The sequence below is a fragment of the Mobula birostris genome, chromosome 8, assembly GCF_030028105.1.
Source record: "Mobula birostris isolate sMobBir1 chromosome 8, sMobBir1.hap1, whole genome shotgun sequence".
Taxonomy (NCBI): Eukaryota; Metazoa; Chordata; class Chondrichthyes; order Myliobatiformes; family Myliobatidae; genus Mobula; species Mobula birostris.
Window position 1 is genome coordinate 70457954 of NC_092377.1, and position 18022 is coordinate 70475975.

The 18022-nt window shown below is 43.7% G+C and overlaps 1 protein-coding gene across 4 annotated transcripts in view; it reads left to right on the top strand.

The window, feature by feature from the left end:
* Positions 1–18022, top strand: part of slc1a4 (solute carrier family 1 member 4) — a 79345-nt gene that overhangs the window by 50775 nt on the left and 10548 nt on the right. For 3 of the 4 annotated variants that reach the window (XM_072265428.1, XM_072265430.1, XM_072265431.1), the window contains exon 6: positions 12441–12635. In XM_072265428.1, the coding sequence (XP_072121529.1) occupies positions 12441–12635 (195 nt within the window). Of the gene's footprint in view, positions 1–12440; positions 12636–13605; positions 13827–18022 lie in introns of those variants that run through there. The other variant, XM_072265429.1, reaches the window with a different exon arrangement.

Sequence of the window (18022 nt, forward strand, 5' to 3'; positions counted from 1 at the left end):
TCTCAATAGGCTGAACAAACTAATTTTGCTCCTATGTCTTATGGCCTTATGGCTGAAGGATACTACTGGTGGGGAGTTCAATAAGGCTGTAGAGAGAACTGAGAAAAATATCCTTTTCGAATTGAGACATTGCTTAACTGGGAGTCATTTTAGGTCAACTGTACAGAATTGTTATGTCTGTAGGGCTTAGTGCAGAGAGTTTTGGCCAATGTCCAGTTCACACAGAGTGGAAGACAGGACACTGGCTGTGAGCTGATGTTGCAAAGGTGGCTCCATTCACTGCCTCTCTACTCAGCCTTGGATCGCGTGCAGTATCGTTTATCAATTATAGCTCACGTTTAACATTATGATACCTTCAGTTCTAGTCAACAAGCTCCAAAACCTGAGCCTTCGTACCTCCCTCTACAAGTGGATCCTTCACTTCCTCACTGGGGACCACAGTCTGTGCAGTGAAAATAACATCTCCTCCTCGCTGACGATCGACTCTGGTCCCCCTCAAGGATGTGTACTTAGCCCACTGCTCTACTCTCTCTTTGTCCATGACCGTGGCTATACGTAGCTCAAATGGTATCTACAAATTTGCTGAAGTCACAAATACTATTGGCAGAATTTCAGATGGTGAAGAGGAGCGTACAGTAGTGAGATAGACCAGCTGGTTACCTTGCACTCAACGTCAGTAAGACCAATGAACTGTGGACTTCAGGAAGGGGAAGTTGAGGGAACACACTCCAGTCCTCATCGAGGGATCAGCAGTAGAAAGGGTGAGGGGTTTCAAGTTCCAGGTTGTCAGCTTCTCTGAAGATCGATCCTGGGCCCAGCATATTGATGCAATTACAAAGAGGGAATGACAGCAGCTATATCTCATTAGGAGTTTGAGGAGATTTGTTACGACACCAAAGACATAAATTTCTACAGGTGTACCGCAGAGAGCGTTCTAACTAGTTGTATCACCATCTGGTATGAGGGGCCACGGCACAGGATTGGAAAAAGTTGCAGAAAGTTGTAAACTCAGCCAGCTCCATCACGGGCACCAACCACCCCAGCATCGAAGACACCTCCAAACGGTAGTGCCTCAAAAAGGTGGGATCCATCATTAAGGACCCGATCACCCAGGGTGTGCCCTCTTCTCATTGCTACCATCATGGAGAGGTACAGGAGGCTGACAACACACACTCAGTGTTTCAGGTACAGCTTCTTCCCCTCCGCTGTCAGATTTCTGAATGGACAATGAACCCATAAACACTACCTCACCATTTTTTCCTCTCTTGTACTACTTAGTTAGTTTTTATGTATATCAGAATCAGGTTTAATATCACCGGCATATGTCATGAAGTTTGTTAACTTTGCGGCAGTAAAACAGTGCAATACATGATAGGTATAGAAAAAACATTAAGTATATATACAAATATTAAAATAGTTATGTTAAAATAAGCAAAAACAGAAATAAATTTTTAAAAATAGTGAGGTAGTGTTCATGGGTTCAATGTCCATTTAGGAATCGGATGGCAGAGGGGAAGAAGCTGTTCCTGAGTCATTGAGTGTGTGCCTTCAGGTTTCTGTACCTCCTTACTGATGGTAACAGTGAGAAGATGGAGTTGGTATATGCATGGTGTGTATGACATATATAAATATCACCATTTATTGTATTTTCTAGTTTTTGTCATTATGTATTGCATAGTACTGCTGCAGCAAAACAACAAATATGCAGTGATTTTGAACCTGATTCCTATTCAAGAAAGCAGCCTTGGTGAGGGAGTGAATCAATGGCCAGGCAGAACACCAGGACTCAAACATGCTTGTTTGCTCTTGGCCAGTTGCTGTAGACTGGCTCTATTTTATTGCCTAAAGAAACTCATTGAAATTCAAGAGCCATGGTCATGTTATTGTTGACTTAGAACATTGAACAATAAGGTGCAGGAACAGGTCCTTCAGCTCTCAATGTTGTGCTAAACTAATTAAGCCATTAATTAAATGCCTAACTGAACTGAATCCTTCTGCCTACATAATGTCCATATTCCTCCATTCTCTGTGCATTCTTGTGCTGATTGAAAGCCTCCTAACCAGCTCCATCATATTATACTCCACTACCGCCTGGTAGCTGGCCGGTTGTGGTGACATCAGCACCAGACGTTGGGGCAAATGGCCCCGGGTTTGAATTCGGCCGGCTCCTTGCATTGAGGTAGCAGCTTGGCCTCATAAAAAAATGAGACAAATGGCAAGGAAACAGCAAAATATGTCACCTGATGCACCACAAAGCATGAGAAGGAGCAACTACCTCTTGCAAGTTATTCCAGGCACCCACCTCTCTCTGTTTTTTAAGTCTTGCAGCCCCAGATATCCTTTTAATTTACTCTGCCCCCTTGCCCTAAGTGGATGCCCACTAGTGTTAGACAGTCTGACTCTGGGTAAAAGATGCTGGCTGTCTACACGGTCTATGCCTCCAATAAATAACGTTTTAAACGTCTGTCAGGTCAAACTCAGCTTCTGCTGCTCATGAGAAAGCAATCAAGTCTTCTCCAACCTCTCCTTACAGCACATGCCCTTTCATCCAGATATCATCCTGGTAAACCTCTTCTGCACCCTCTCTATAGATTCCATATCCTTCAGACTTGTCACCGTTAGATGAAAAGATGAAGATTCTCCAAATATGTTTTGATGAGAAAACATCAAAAACCACCAACTTGAATCCCAATTTCAAAGGTACATCTGGTCATCATCCTGATCTCTACTAATCTGTAGTTGTTGTGTATTTAATGTTTCAGTAATATCTGAGTAAATATTGTAAATATACAGTACTGTGCTAAAGTTTGGGGCGCATGTAAAAAGATTCTGTAAAGCAAAGATGCTTTCAAAAATAATAAAAAGTTTCTGAATATCAAAAAATGTACTATAAGGAATAGTAAACAGTAAAAAACTAAATCAAATCAATATTTGGTGTGACCTCCCTTTGCCTATAAAACTGCATCATTTCGTTTTTCTTGGAGAGGGGTAGGGAAAGATATGCTTAGTGGTGGGATCCCGTTGGAGATGGCGGAAGTTCCAGAGAATTATGTGCTGGATGCAGAGGATGGTGGGGTTGGTAGGTGAGGACAAGAGGAACCTTATCCCTGGTGGAGTGGCAGGACGTGCGTGAAATGGAAGAGATGCAGCTGTGAGCAGTGTTGATGGTGGAGGAAGTAAAGCCCCTTTCTTCGAAGAAGGAGGACATCTCATTAGTTCTCCTAGGTACACGGTTGTGCAGTTTTATAAGTAATTGGCTGTTCCAAGTGGTATAAGTGGTTGTTCCAAACACCTTAGAGAATCTGCCACAGTTCTGCTGACTTTGGCTGTCTCACTTGCTTCTGTCTCTCCAGTGAACCCTAGACTGCTTTGATGATGCTGAGAGCAGGGTTTTGTAGATGTCATACCATATTTTGTAGAACTCCTTTTTTTTCTTTTCACTGAAGATAGTTATTTACAACCTTGGTCATGTGCTTAGGGCCATTGTCCTGCTGCAGAATGAAATTTGGACCAATCAGACTCCTCCCTGATGGTATTGTGTGATGGATGAGAATCTGTTTGAACTTCTCAGCATTGAGGACTCCATTAATTCTGACCAGATCACCAACTCCATTTTCAGAAATGCAGCTCCAACCTCCGCGGTGCTTCACTGTTGGCTGCAGACGCTCATCTATGAAGCGCTTTACTGCTCTTCTATGGACAAACGGCCTCCTGTTTGAGCCAAACATTTCAAATCTTGACTAGTCAGTCCAGAGCACTTGCTGCCATTGTTCAGTACCCCAGTCCTTGTGTTTTTGTGCCTAGGGGAGTCTCTTGGCTTTGTTTCCACTTTGGAGGAATGGCTTTTTGGCAGCATCTCTTCCACGAAGACCACTTTTGACAAGATTTCTCCAGACTGTAGAAGGGTTGACTTGGATTCCAGTGGTTTCTGTGAGTTCAAAGCTGATAGCACTGCTGGACCACTTCCGATTCAGAAGGGACGTCAGTTTGATGTATCTCCCATCTGCTGCACTCAGTTTCCATGGCCGACCAAAGTGTTTCTGGTCCTCAACCTTGACCTTTTCTTTGAGCTTTCCTGTTATGAAATGAATTCAGGACCATAAAGCAGTGAAACCATTGTTGATTGCAGAACATTTCAGAATTTGTAAGCGGAATTAAAAGGCAGGGGAGTGTATTTCAGCTTACATGGCTTAATTGAAGAAATTGTCTGAGCATTGCCAGTTCGGTGTTGGGCTTAATGATGCACTGAGAGACCACTTAATTTGTGGAGACTTACAAGAAAGCATTCAGAAATGGCTCCTAACAGAAGCACAACTCACACTTAAAAGAGCAGTTGAAATCACTGTATCAATGGAAATTGCAGTTAGAGAAGTAATTGAGTTACAGTCAGGAACTAAAGTGGGTGTGAACAAAATTGCAATGTGTAAACAGAAACGAGCCTGGCTGAACAAATTGTGTTGTCATTGTGGCAAGGGCTTACATACACCAGATCAATGCAGGTTTAAAGGTGAAACTTGCAGAAAATGCAAGAAAAGTAGGACACATACATAGAACATGTCAGGCAGTCAAAAATAAATGGACTTCACAGGGAAAAGAAAAAGAAAAAAGTCTTTGCTGTTTTAAAAAGAGCACTTGTCTACATGTTGTTGATGAAAAATCTGATAATGATGAGAGTGACTTAGGACTGATAGCCTTGAGATTTACAATGTGAAAACTAACAATAGACAAGCAATATGACTTGCACCTGAAGTTAATGGCAAATTAATTAAAATGGAATTGGACCCTGACTTGGCTATTTCAGTCATTCCACAAAATGAGCGGTATTTCAAAGATACTGAACTGCAGCCTGCAGATATCTAACTAAAAACTTTTAATGGAGAAAAGATAACTCCTGTGGAAATGGCATTTGTAACAATGAAATACAAGTAACAAGCCACATGGGGCTTGTATGTGCTTAAAATAGGAGGGGCTGCGTTGTGGGGCCGTGATTGGCTGAGACAACTGCAACTTGATTGGTGATCCTTCCACCATTTGTATGCATATCCTCTGCAACAGAATCAACTGAAACAGAATTAAGAAAGGTACTGGATGATGCCACAGCATTGTTCAAGGATGGCATTGAAAAACTCAAACACATCAAGGATAAAATAGTGCCACACCCAAGTTTCGTAAAGCCCGTCTGGTTCCTGATACCAACTATGATAAAGTAGCAAGTGAGTCAGATCACATGGAGGCAGAAGGAATCCTTCTAAAGTTGATTGGAGCCCATGGGCAGTGCCAGTGGAGCCAATAGCCAAGAAGATTGGGTATGTCAGGATCTGTGGTGATTTTAAGGTTACCATAAACCCAGTACTGAACGTAGATCAATACCTTCTGCCCAGGATAGAGGATATCTTTGCAAATGTCTGGAGGAAAACTCTTCAGCAATGTGGACTTAGCTGCAGCCTACATATAGATGGAGATGGAAGAAGAGTCCAAAGTGTTTCTCACTGTAAACACTCATAAAGGGCTTCATCACTACAATAGGCTTACTTTTGGAGTATCATCTGCACCCGCACTCTGGTCAAAGACTATGGACCAGGTGCTGCAAGGCTGCCCAGGAAGTCAGTGTAACTGGCATGACATCAATGTTACTGGTGAGGATGATAAGGAACATCTCTAACATCTCAAGACAGTGTTGAAAAGGTTGAAAGATTATGAGCTCAGAGCATGATGCAACAAGTGTGAATCTTTTAAACCAAACATCAGTACTTTGATCACTCCATTGATGCACAAGAATTACACAAATATGCTGAGAAAATTCACACAGTGGTGGCCAAAGGACGTGTCACAGTTGTGGTTTTTTTTAGGATTTGTCAGTTACTGTAACACATTTCTGCCAAACCTGGCTACTATGCTCCACCCCTTGAACTCATTACTACAAATCAGGAAGAAATGGCAATGGACAAAGCACTGAGAGATGGCTTTCAGAAAGGCAAAGGAGATGGTGACATCAGACATGGTACTCACACATTATGGTCCACATCATCCAGTGAAACTGGCCTGTGACACCTCTCCTTACGGTATAGGTGCAGTCGTATGTTATGAGTGATGGCAGAGAACGCCCCATAGCCCTTGCGTTGCATTCCCTTACCACTGCAGAGAGAAGTTACGCAGATCGATAGGGAGGCCTTGAGTCTCGTTTGAGGTGTACATCGTTTCAACCAGAGTTTACCCTCATTACTGATCTTCAACCGCTGGTGGCTACTGTCAATCCACAGAAGGATGTTCCACTAACTGCAGCAGCACAAATGCAAGGACAGGCTCTGTTTCTTGGAGGACAGTTACAAGATTAAATTCAAGAGGACAACTATTCATGAAAATTCCAATGGATTGTCCTATTTGCCCTTGGAAAAGGAAATAACTGGAAAATTTAAAAATGAGGACATTTCTTTTAATGTATTCTCCCCAATGCAAGTTGGAAGTCTATTACAGCAGAGATGATGCAAAGGGAAACCAGAAAAGACCCCACACTGTCTCAGGTCTCCGTGCTACCCAAAATAATTGGAATGCACAGCAGAAACTCCACTTGCCCTATTTTTACCACTGTCAGGATGAACTTGCTCTTGACGGGGGCTTTATGTGGGTATTGAGAGTTGTTGTACCATTCAAGCTGAGGGCTGAAGTGTTGGAGCAGCTTTCATGCCGGTTATCTAGGCACGGTCAAAATGAAAACACTGGTTTGAAACTTTGTCAGGTGGCCTGGGATAGATCATTAGATCGAGCAGCTTGTCGTGCTCTGTTCAGGATGCCAATGCATCCAGAAGAAAGACATTCAGAATTGTCAGAACCACTTCCGGTGTGTCCCAGTGTCAGCTCCTACAACCACCATGGAGGAAGCCCCAGAACCTGAGATCGTTTCACAGCCACAAGTCTCCGCTGCCAAGCAGAGTGACTCCCCTACCCCCACCCCACCTTTGTCAGGAAAGATGTTATCCCACAAGAGTAAGGAATCCTCCACAGTGATTGAATCATTGGGTCTGAATGGGACAATTTAAAATTTACTATGTAGTTGTATTATATAACATAATGTATATAAGTTGCGATGCATTCTATATTGAGTTGGAGTTTCTAACTTCGCAGGGAGGAGTGTTGTGCATTTAATCTTTCAGTAATATTGTGAATATATAGTTTGATTAAGCTTTCTTTGTTATTTACATAATTTGTTATTGGTTATTTGTAGAGGTACATGGAATGGAACACATCATTACTCTACCATGACACATGTGCGTGCCTCACTAAAGTAAAGTGAACTCAGGACATGTTGTCCTTAGCTCCATGTTTTTCTTTTGATTAATTTTATGGTTTGGTGTTACAAAACAGAACAATAGTTGCTCCATTTCATTCCTGCTTATTTTTTAACAGTTTTGTGTCGGTATATTGTCTGCGTTGATGTTACAAAGGACAGTAAGAGCCTTTATGTTGGTCGTGAAACTGATGTGGTGGGATGGTTCATTGTAAGAAGGCCATGTCACCATCAGATATTGAGTAGAATTTGGCCATTTGGCTCCGCCATTCCATCATGACTGATTTATTCTCCCTCTCAAACCCATTCTCCTGCCATCTCCCCATAACCTTTGACATCTTTGTAAATCAAGAACCTCCACTTTAAATATATCCAATGACTTGGCCTCCATAGCCATCTGTGGCAATTCCATCATGCTCTGGCAAGATGATATTGTCAACAGGAGCTGGAAGGAGGAATGAAAATCAAAAGCAGATTGAAAGGGATAGATCTGGCAGAGTTCCAGAGCTCAGGGTTGAAGACAGGCAAATCATTCCGTTCCTAAACCTAAGATTATGAATTGCAAAGAGAAAAACAAAGAGCATAGAGGTGCAGGATGGAAAGCATGAGGAGAAGATGGGATGAGATGTGGACTAATTTGATGCTCAGGTGAACTGTGAGTCAGGGAGCCTGATGAATCAGGAGAAGGAAAATTTCACCCAGGAGTGAGTGCAGGTTGTGAAGTTCTGAATTAACTGGATGCTCTGAAGAGTTAACAGGGTTGGCCAGATGAACGTTTGAGAAAATGATATTTTAGAACATTGATCACTGAGGAAGCCAGTATTTTCTGGCCACCAATAATTGGCCTTGAGTGATGGTGAGCTGCGACTTTGAACTGCTCTGGTTGTGTAATGAGGATTGTTCCACATTGCTGTTTTAGAGAGTTTCAAGGTTAAAGCCCAGTGATGATGAACAATTGATGATAATAGTATTTCAGGACTGATCAGAAATGGAACTTTTAAATGCTGGCATTCCAGCATTGGCCTCATGTGTCAGCTGGCTTCTAGATGATGGAGGCCCAATGTTTTGAGAGGCAAGTTTTCTTTACAGATGGTGTGATTCTCTATCCTCAAGCTCTGGAACACCACCAAGATCTGCTCTCTTTTTGAACCTGCTTTTGATTCTCATTTCTCCTTCCTTCTTCCTGCTCCTCTTTGATAGTCATGTTGTGCTTTTCAGAACAAGCAATCCGTCCACACCAATTCCACTGGGGTCTAAACTGGGTGAATGTGTAGATAGTAAATTAGGAGCCAACCAAGTGGACTGCCTTTCCCTGGAACTCTGTGAATGTTCCTAATGATGGAGATATTGACAATTAATATTTCAGCCATGGGCTGCAACTCCCAAAGACATAAAGCTCACTGTGGGGTGGGTGTGGAGGGGGTGCAGAGGAGATTTGCGGGGATGTTGCCTGGATTGGGGAGCTTGCCTTGTGGGGCTGGGTTGGGTGGACTCGGCCTTTCCTCCTTGGAGCGGTAGAGGATGGGGGGGTGGCCTGGTGGAGGGGTGTGGGATGGTGGGAGGCGTTGGTCGTGTGGATGGTTGGAGGCTTTTTCCCAGGGCTGGGGTGGCTGGCACGGGAGGACACAATTTTGGGGTGCTTGGATGTGGATGCAGGGGGATGTCAGGGGTGAGTTTTTTGCGCGGGGAGTGGGCTGCTGGCAGCAGAGGTGGGGGCGGATGCGATGGGGTCTTTTGAGAGACTCCTGGATGGGTGCATGGAGCTCAGGAGTGGAGGGCTATGGGTGGCCCTGGGTATTTTCCATGGTGGGGACAAGTTCAGTGCAGCTTTGTGGGCTGGGGGCCTGTGTTGTGCTGTGTGTTTTCTATGTGTCTATGTTTCTCATTGTAACTTACAGAATGGTGGGTGTGGAATGCATTTTCACACAGAGAGTGGTGGGTGCGTGGAATGCACTGCTGGAGACGATGGTGGAAGCGGATACAAAAGGGTCTTTTAAGAGCCTATTAGATAGGTACACGGAGCTTAGGAAAATAGAGAACTATGTGGTAGGGAAATTCTAGGCAGTTTCTAGAGCAGGTTACATGGTCGGCACAACATTGTGGGCCGAAGGGCCTGTAATGTGCTGTAGGTTTCTATGTTCTATCAAGTAGTGTGGCAGAGCAAGTTTTTTTTCCAGAAATAACTACTCTTCATAGAATGAACTTGCACATAACATTGTGTGGGTATATGCAAAATCCAGGCAAAGGAAGGAGAGGACATAGTTTCTCCTGTAATGAGTCTGATGCTAGAATTCTGACAGGATCACACAGATGCTGATCATTATTTGCATGATTGAAAGATCTTTTCAAATTGCTTCCAATGTCAGCATGTTGTTCATTAAAATTGTCAGATTGTAGGAGCAAAGGCTTTTTGCAGAGTTGCTTTTAACAGGTGCAAAGGGAGAAATGTCATTATTTAGTACTTCGTTATTCCCATTAAGAGCTGGGCTATAAAATTGATGTCTTAATGGACACAATACTTTGGGAACGTTTGCTGATCCATTCACTAAAGATCCAAAAATATTTGTTTAAGTAAATTCTACAAAAGCAAACTCTGTTTTTTGTGCAACAACGGTGGGGGAGGGGTGTGTGTGTGTGTGTGTGTGTGAGTGTGTGTGAGAGAGAGAGAGAGAGATAGATATCATAGTACTAATCAGTCTTGCATAGGGAGTCAACACCAGACTCGAAAGTCGAACAATAGGAGCAGAAAATAAGAGGAAGAAGGAAATAGATTGGTGGAATTAGCGGATGAAGGGAAAAGGTATGAGAGGGCAGAAGTTGCAGAACAATAACGTTAAACATTACTGGGCTCATAATCTAGTGACCCCAGCCAGCACATCAGCGAATTTAAGTTCAAATACAGATTGAGGTGGTTGGGGGAGGAGAGAAAGTAATTTCAGTTAAAGTGATTTTCATGGTGTCAAAACCATTAAAATCCAACTGGTTTGCTCATCTGATTTAGGGACAGGAAATTTAGTGTCCTTGTGTCATTCCAGCAGAGTTTGATCCTTAACTCTCTCTGCAGCAACCCTATCTCTATCTCTATCTCTTAATACCCTGAACATATTGTTCTATTTCTTTTTCTTGTGTATTTTTAACTGGATTCTACCTAAATATATCTATCTTATTCACAGTGCAGCCTCTAGTAACATGATCCATATGCTCACCTCTCTCTGTGTAGAGTTCTCTCCTGATTTCCTGCTGTGCTGATTACTCACTATATTATACTTAGTTCGGGATTGCAGTTTCTCAGTGTTTAGGTATGTAAGAGCACTGCCAAGCAGTCCATCTGGCCCATGTGGTATTCATATCTACGCTGCTTTCAGTTTAGATAAGAATAGGACCTTCATGTCTGGACTTGCCATATTTAGTGTCTGAACTAAATGGCTAAATGTGGCTTCACCTGAGCAAGGATTTTCATTTCATGCTGGTGTATCAGATAATGAACTGATCTGAAATCTACAAAACCTCACCCTCTAATCGTTGCTGATGCTGGAAATCCTCAGAGTTAACGTTTTGGACATTTCTTTCTCCATTGGTTGTTCATGACTTGCAGAGTATCTTCAGCATTGTCTGTTTTTACTTCAGGTTTCCAGCACCTGCAGTACTTTGCTTTTTGGCCAAGCCTGGGAGGTGGAGAATGTTCTTTGTTGACAAGGACAGCGCCACCACTGAACGGTCTGAGCTGGACTGTGAGGTGATGTCCTCCATGATTTAAATTCTTCTGTTGCTCACTTCTAGGCTGACACAGGAAGATTACTGTTGCAAGTTGTAGTGGCCATTCATTGACCGTAGGACCGTGGGACATAGGAGCAGAATTAGGTCATTCATTTGGCCCATCAAGTCTGCTTCGCCATTTCATCATAGCTGACCCATTTTCCCTCTCAACCCCAATCTCCTGCTTTTTCCCAGTAGCCTTTCACACCCTGACTAATCAAGAACCTATCAACCTCTGCGTTGAATCCACCCAGTGACCTGGCCTCCATAGCCGCTTATGGCAACAAATTCCAAAGATTCACCACCCTCTGGCTAAAGAAATTCCTCCTCATCTCCATTCTAAATGGAAGTCCCTCTATTCTGAGGCTGCGTCCTAGATTCTGCCACATCCACTCTTATCTAGGCCTTTTTACATTCTTCTAAATTCCAGTTAGTACAGGCCCAGTGCTATCAAATGCTCCTCATACGCTAAGCCTTTCATTCCCAGAATGATTCTTGTGAAGCTCTTCTAAAGTCATTGTGCATACATGAGACCCTCTTCAGGAAAGCTGAGGAAGAGGACAGATGGTTCAGAAGGGCTGGGAATATCTCAGCCAGTGTCACTCTCTCTCGGATGTGTTGTCATTGGAGAGAGTCCAGAGGAGGTTCATGAGGATGATTCTGGGAATGAAGGAGTTAACATGTGAGGAGCATTTGGCAGCTTTGGGCCTGTACTCACTGGAATTTAGAAGAATGTGGGGGGGGATCTCATTGAAACCTACCAAATATTAAAAGGTTTAGATGGGGTGGATGTAGAGAGGACATTTCCTGTGGTGGGGATATCCAGAACTAGAGGGCACAGCCACAAAATTGAGGGGCAACCCTTTAGAATGGACGTAAGGAGGAATTTTTTTAGCCACAGAGTAGTAAATTTGTGGACTGCTCTGCTACAGACTGCAGTGGAGGTCAAGTCCATGGGTATATTTAATGCGGAAGTTGATAGTTTCCTGATCCGTCAGGGCATTGAAGGATATGGCGAGAAGGCAGGTGTATGGGGTTGACTGGGATCTGAGATCAGCCATGACAGAATGGCAGAGCAGACTTGATGGGCTGAATGGCCTAATTCTGCTCCTGTGTCTTATAGTCTCATAGTTACAATGGCAAGTTTGAAGGAACACAATTCTTCAATAAGTACACACTTGAAAATGCTCTTTAAGTCTTTGAGGTTCTTTATGAAATTTTATTTGATACTTGGTCCTATGAACTGCTTTGAGAGTAAAGTTGCTATATAAATATAGAAAGAAGTCAATGGTGAGGGGTTAGTTCTTTGCTGGTGTCTAATTTTGGGGATGCTGTGATATTGTTTGATGATCTGTTGCTCTATATATACACTGTACAATCTCACAATGATATTCTGCAGCTCTGCCACCCTTCCTTCAATGATCAAGTGTGTCGAGGAAAACAATGGAATCGATAAAAGGATTGCCAGGTTTGTCCTCCCCATTGGAGCTACTGTCAACATGGATGGAGCTGCCATATTTCAGAGCGTTGCTGCAGTATTCATTGCCCACTTGAATGATGTCACCTTAGATGCGGGACAGATCTTTACCATCGTGTGAGTATCATTCTCCACTTGTGTTTCTCCTTGCCCATGCCACTGCCCTTAACTCCATCTTTTGCTGAACGAGTGTGCATTGTTTCATTTCTGTGTAAGTGCAGTTGCTAATGAAGTCCCACTTTATGATGCCATGGACATAATAGGACCTGAGAATTATTGAATGATGGAGAGCAGGAGACTGTTTAGCCCAATGTGCCTTTTGCTAGCTCTTTGAAAATGCAGTACAATAAGTTCTAACCATCTTGTACTTTCCCCATTGCCCTGGAAACTTACCCAGCTGTCTTTTCCAGCTCCCTATTGATTCACCTTCCATTGACCTTAAAAGCAGTGCATTCCTGATCATGTAAAACACAAAAAAAACCTTAGTACTTGCTAGCTCAGCTATACTACACTTAGCAATTACCTTAAGTTTGTCAACCTGTTTAATTGACAGGCTGTATCCATTCACACTTGTGGTGAATCTGATGGAACCTTTCTTAGACTTGACCATTATAATGAAGAGAGGGGAATTACTTCATTCGTCAGTCGAGGCTGATTTAAAATGAAGTTTTACCACAGTGGCTCTAAAGCACCATGAGATGTCTTGAAACGAGTTATTGAAATGCAGGTCTTTTTCAGTGGCTGGATCCTATGCATTCAAGATGTCTCCCCAGGCATTTTCCCCTCAACACATTGATCCTCCACCTCTAAGGTGCTCCTTAAAGCTTATCTCTCTCATCATCCTTTGGCTACCTGACTGTCTGGGCCTGCAGTTAGGTTGAAAGATTCACTCTGAAGCTTCGTTCTTGTTAAAGGCTCGAGAGAATACTGGTGCCGCTTTTACTAATTCTGAAACCATAGTTCCTTTACACAACTGGGATGACATTAGAGGTTGAAACTTGCATTGATAAAAGTAATAAATGTTGCTTAATTTCTGTCACAATTTGAGCATCTACTTCTGTTGAATGTCTGCTTTCATTTTTCCCAGTTTTCTTACGCAGAAAAGGAATCAAGTTTCTCCACAAATACATTTGAAAGAGTAGATGTGGAGAGGATGTTTCCTATGGTGGGAGAGCCTAAGACCAGAGGACACAGCCACAGAATCGAGGGGCATCCTTTTAGAATGGAGATGAGGAGGAATTTCTTTACCCAGAGGATGGTGAATCTGTGGAGTTCTTTGCCACAAGCAGCTGCGGAGGCCAAGTCTTTATGTATATTTAACATAGAGGTTGATAGATTCTTGATCGGTCAGGGCATGAAGGGGTACAGGGAGAAGACAGGAAACTGGGGCTGAGAGGAAAATTGGATCAGCCGTGATGAAATGGCAGAGCAGGCCTGATGGGCCAAATGGCCTAATTATTCTCCTATAGCTTATGGCCTTATGGTCTTGTGGAATGACACTTATGTGGTATAACAGGTGCAAAGGGACAGTGAAAAGCGGAACATAGAGGTGGTGTAACAGACACAAAGAGCAGGAGAGTGTAGAACCAGCAAGAACAGGGCTGAGTGGTTTTGGCAGCAGGTGAGCTGAGCAGGACGCAGACAGCTGGTGCAAAGACTGGCTGTCACCTGAATACTCCCTAACCGGTGGAAATGGGCAGTGCTGGTGATGGGCATTGGCTCGCCTGCCTGTATTGGCCATCGGGAAGCATCTTGCATGGAACAAAGCTACTCTAACAAGGGTTCACGGGGCAGATTAAAAGAAGGGAGCAGTTTGAAACAATTTCGCCTCATTTGTCTGAAAGACCATCCACGTGTCTTTTCAACGGCTGCATCCTTGTCCAATTAGGTCATTAATCAAACCCAGCCGTGAAGCCTAACTCAGCTAATCTCTCTTGAAAATGAGGACTGATCATGTCATTAGTGTTAATCCAGTTGTTCCGGGGAAAGAGAACAGCAGCACCATGACAGCTTCAGGCAGTTTGTGCTATCGCTTCACTTTGTGCACAGAAAATCCTTCACGGCCAGGCCTTGTGGAATGTTGGGGCTGATATTTTTTTGTCAAAAAAAACTTTAATTCTGAATGATTCTGTTGATGCCCAATCAACATGTCCTATAGTTTGGGAAAAATTAGGTCAATTAATTTCAAATCTGCTGCATCTATTGAATAGTGTTAGGCCATCCTGCCAACATTCACTGTCTGACGAGCGATTTCATATCTCCAAACGTATAGATGAAAACAGACCAGTGCTGCTATCAAATATGCAGGAAGAAGGACCAAAATGGACCTTCTCAGGGCTAGAGTAAATTTCTGTAGAGTTCCCCACACACTCAGCTCACAAAGGCCCTGAACAGGCGATCGAAGTACTTTGTGTTGCAACTGTTGTGATAAGACTGTAAGACAGCAGCAGAATTGGGCCATTCGGTTGCCTGAGTCTCCTTCACCGTTCAGTCATGACGTAGGGAACTTGGCAGTCAGCTCCCACAGTCAGCAATGTGACAATGACCTGATTGACCCTTTTTTTCTAACGATGTCGAATGACAGATAGTTGGTTTCAAAAAGTCCTGAATTTTATGCCATAAACTCAGACTCCTGCTGGAGTAAATTTGAAATGGGAAATAAACAAAAACAAGATTTTGTTCATACAAGGCATCTGAAATATAAAAAGAGAGTGAGAGAGAAATAATGTCTTATCTGAATGTTCTTTGGTCGGAGTGTGGGAGAAGTTAGAGGTGGTTTTAACAAGTGCAGGGGGAGGAAGGTAGGGGAAGATTGTTTTTAGGATGGGAGGCTGAAGAAATGAAATGTTAACAGCTACATTGAACAAAAAGAATTTGGCTCCGATTTTATGGTAAATACTCTAAATAATCAGCTGTGTCTAAGTTGCTTGGTACTTGACGATTTATGTCAGTGGTTTACATAGAACATAGAATAGTACAGCACAGTACAGGCCCTTCGGCCCACAGTGTTGTGCCGACCCTCAAACCCTGCCTCCCATATAAGCCCCCACCTTAAATTCCTCCATATACCTGTCTAGTAGTCTCTTAAACTTCACTAGTGTATCTGCCTCCACCACTGACTCAGGCAGTGCATTCCACGCACCAACCACTCTCTGAGTAAAAAACCTTCCTCTAATATCCCCCTTGAACTTCCCACCCCTTACCTTAAAGCCATGTCCTCTTGTATTGAGCAGTGGTGCCCTGGGGAAGAGGCGCTGGCTATCCACTCTATCTATTCCTCTTATTATCTTGTACACCTCTATCATGTCTCCTCTCATCCTCCTTCTCTCCAAAGAGTAAAGCCCTAGCTTCCTTAATCTCTGATCATAATGCATACTTTCTAAACCAGGCAGCATCCTGGTAAATCTCCTCTGTACCCTTTCCAATGCTTCCACATCCTTCCTATAGTGAGGCAACCAGAACTGGACACAGTACTACCACCGTGCTAAATGGGACAGAACGAACAAATCTAAACAGCCCAAGACTAGGCATCTATGAAGCGCTTTTGGCCATCAGTAGCAGCAGAATTGTACTCAACTACAATCTGTAACCTCCTGGCCTGGCACATCTCCCACTCTAACATTACCACCAGGCCAGGGTTCATGCCAAGAGCAACACCAGGCATACTTCAATAATTGATCAGAATTAAGCTCTGTACTCCTGCAACATCCAACCGTGAATGGTGGTGGACAATAAAGCAACTCACTGGAGGATGAGGTTCCACAAATATACTCATCCTCAATGATAGAGGAACCCAGCACACCTGTGCAAAGGCTGAGGCATTTGCACCAATCTTCAGTCAGAAGTGCCGAGTAGATGAAATAGCTCGGCCTCCTCCTGAGGTCCCCAGCATCCCAGATGTCAATATGCAACCATCAGATTCACTCCCCGTGATATCAAGAAACCATTGAAAGCACTGCATACTGTGAAGGCTATGGGCCCAGGCAAAATCTTGGCAATAGTCCTAAAGACTTGTGCTCCAGAATTTGCTGCGCCACTAGCCAAGCTGTTCCAGTACAGCTGCAACACTGGCATCTGCCCGGCAATGTGGAAAATTGCCTGGGTACGTCCTGTACACAGGAAACAGGACAATTCCAACCCAGCCAATTACCACACTATCGGCCTACTCTCAATCATCAGCAAAGTAATGGAAGGGGGTCATCAGCAGTGCTATCTTGCAGCAGCTACTTGGCAATAAGCTGCTTACGGATACCCAGTCTGGGTTCCGTCAGGCCACTCAGCTCCTGAGCCTCATCATCTCCTTGGACCAAAGAGCTAAATCCAGAGGTGAGGTGAGAATGATAGCCCTCGACATCAAGGCAGTCTTTGAGTGTGGCATCAAGGTGCCCTAGCTAAAATGGAGTCAGTGGGGAATTAGGGGGAAAACCCTCTGCTGGTTGGAATCACACAAAGGAAGATGACTGTAGAGGTTGGAGGTCAATCATCTAATCCTCAGGATCTCACTGCAGGAGTTTTTCAGGGACGTGTCCTCAGACCAACCAACTTCAGTTGCTTCATCAAAGATCTTCCTTCCATCATAAGGTCAGATGTGGGGATGTTTGCAGATGACTGCACAACATTCTGCACACCATTTGTGACTCCTCAGATAGTGAAGAAGTTCATACCCCAATGCAGCAGGACCTGGACAATATCCAGACTTGGGCTGACAAGTGGTAAGTAACATTTGAGGTATGCAAGTGACAGCCAATGACCATCTCCAGCAAGAGAGGCTCTAACCATCGTCCCATGACACTCAGTGGCATCACCATCACTGAATCCCAGTCCTATCAACATTCGAGGAGTTACCATTGAGAAGAAACTGAAATGGTCTAGCCATATAAACACCACTGCTACCGGAGCAGGTAAAAGGCTAGGAATCCTGTAACTCACCTTCTGACTCCCCAAAGCCTGTCCACCATCTACAAGGCTCAGGTCAGGAGTGTAATGGAATAGTCAGCACTCGACTAGATGAGTGCAGCTCTATCAACACTCAAGAAGCTCGACACCATCCAGTACAAGGCAGCCCACTCGATTGGTACCCCTTCCACAAGCATCCAAACCTTCCACCACTGACGAACAGTTGCAGCAGTGGGTACTCTCTACAAGATGCACTGCAACAACACACCAGAGTTCCTAAAGCAGCACCTTCCAGACCCACGACCACTACCTGGGAACACCACATCTTGGAAGTTTCCGTCCAAGTCACTCACCACCTTGACTTGGAAACATATCGCTGTTCCTTCATTGTTGCTGGGTCAAAATCATGGAATTGCCTCCTTAACTGCACTGTTGGTGTACCTACACCTTAGGGATGACAGCAGTTCAAGAAGGCAGCTCATCACCATCTTCTCAAGGGCAACTAGAGATGGGCAATAAATGCCTACTTAGCTGGCAATGCTCACATCCCCTGAATTAATAAATTAAAAACTGAACTTTGAACTGCCCTGAGCTATAATAGCATCATG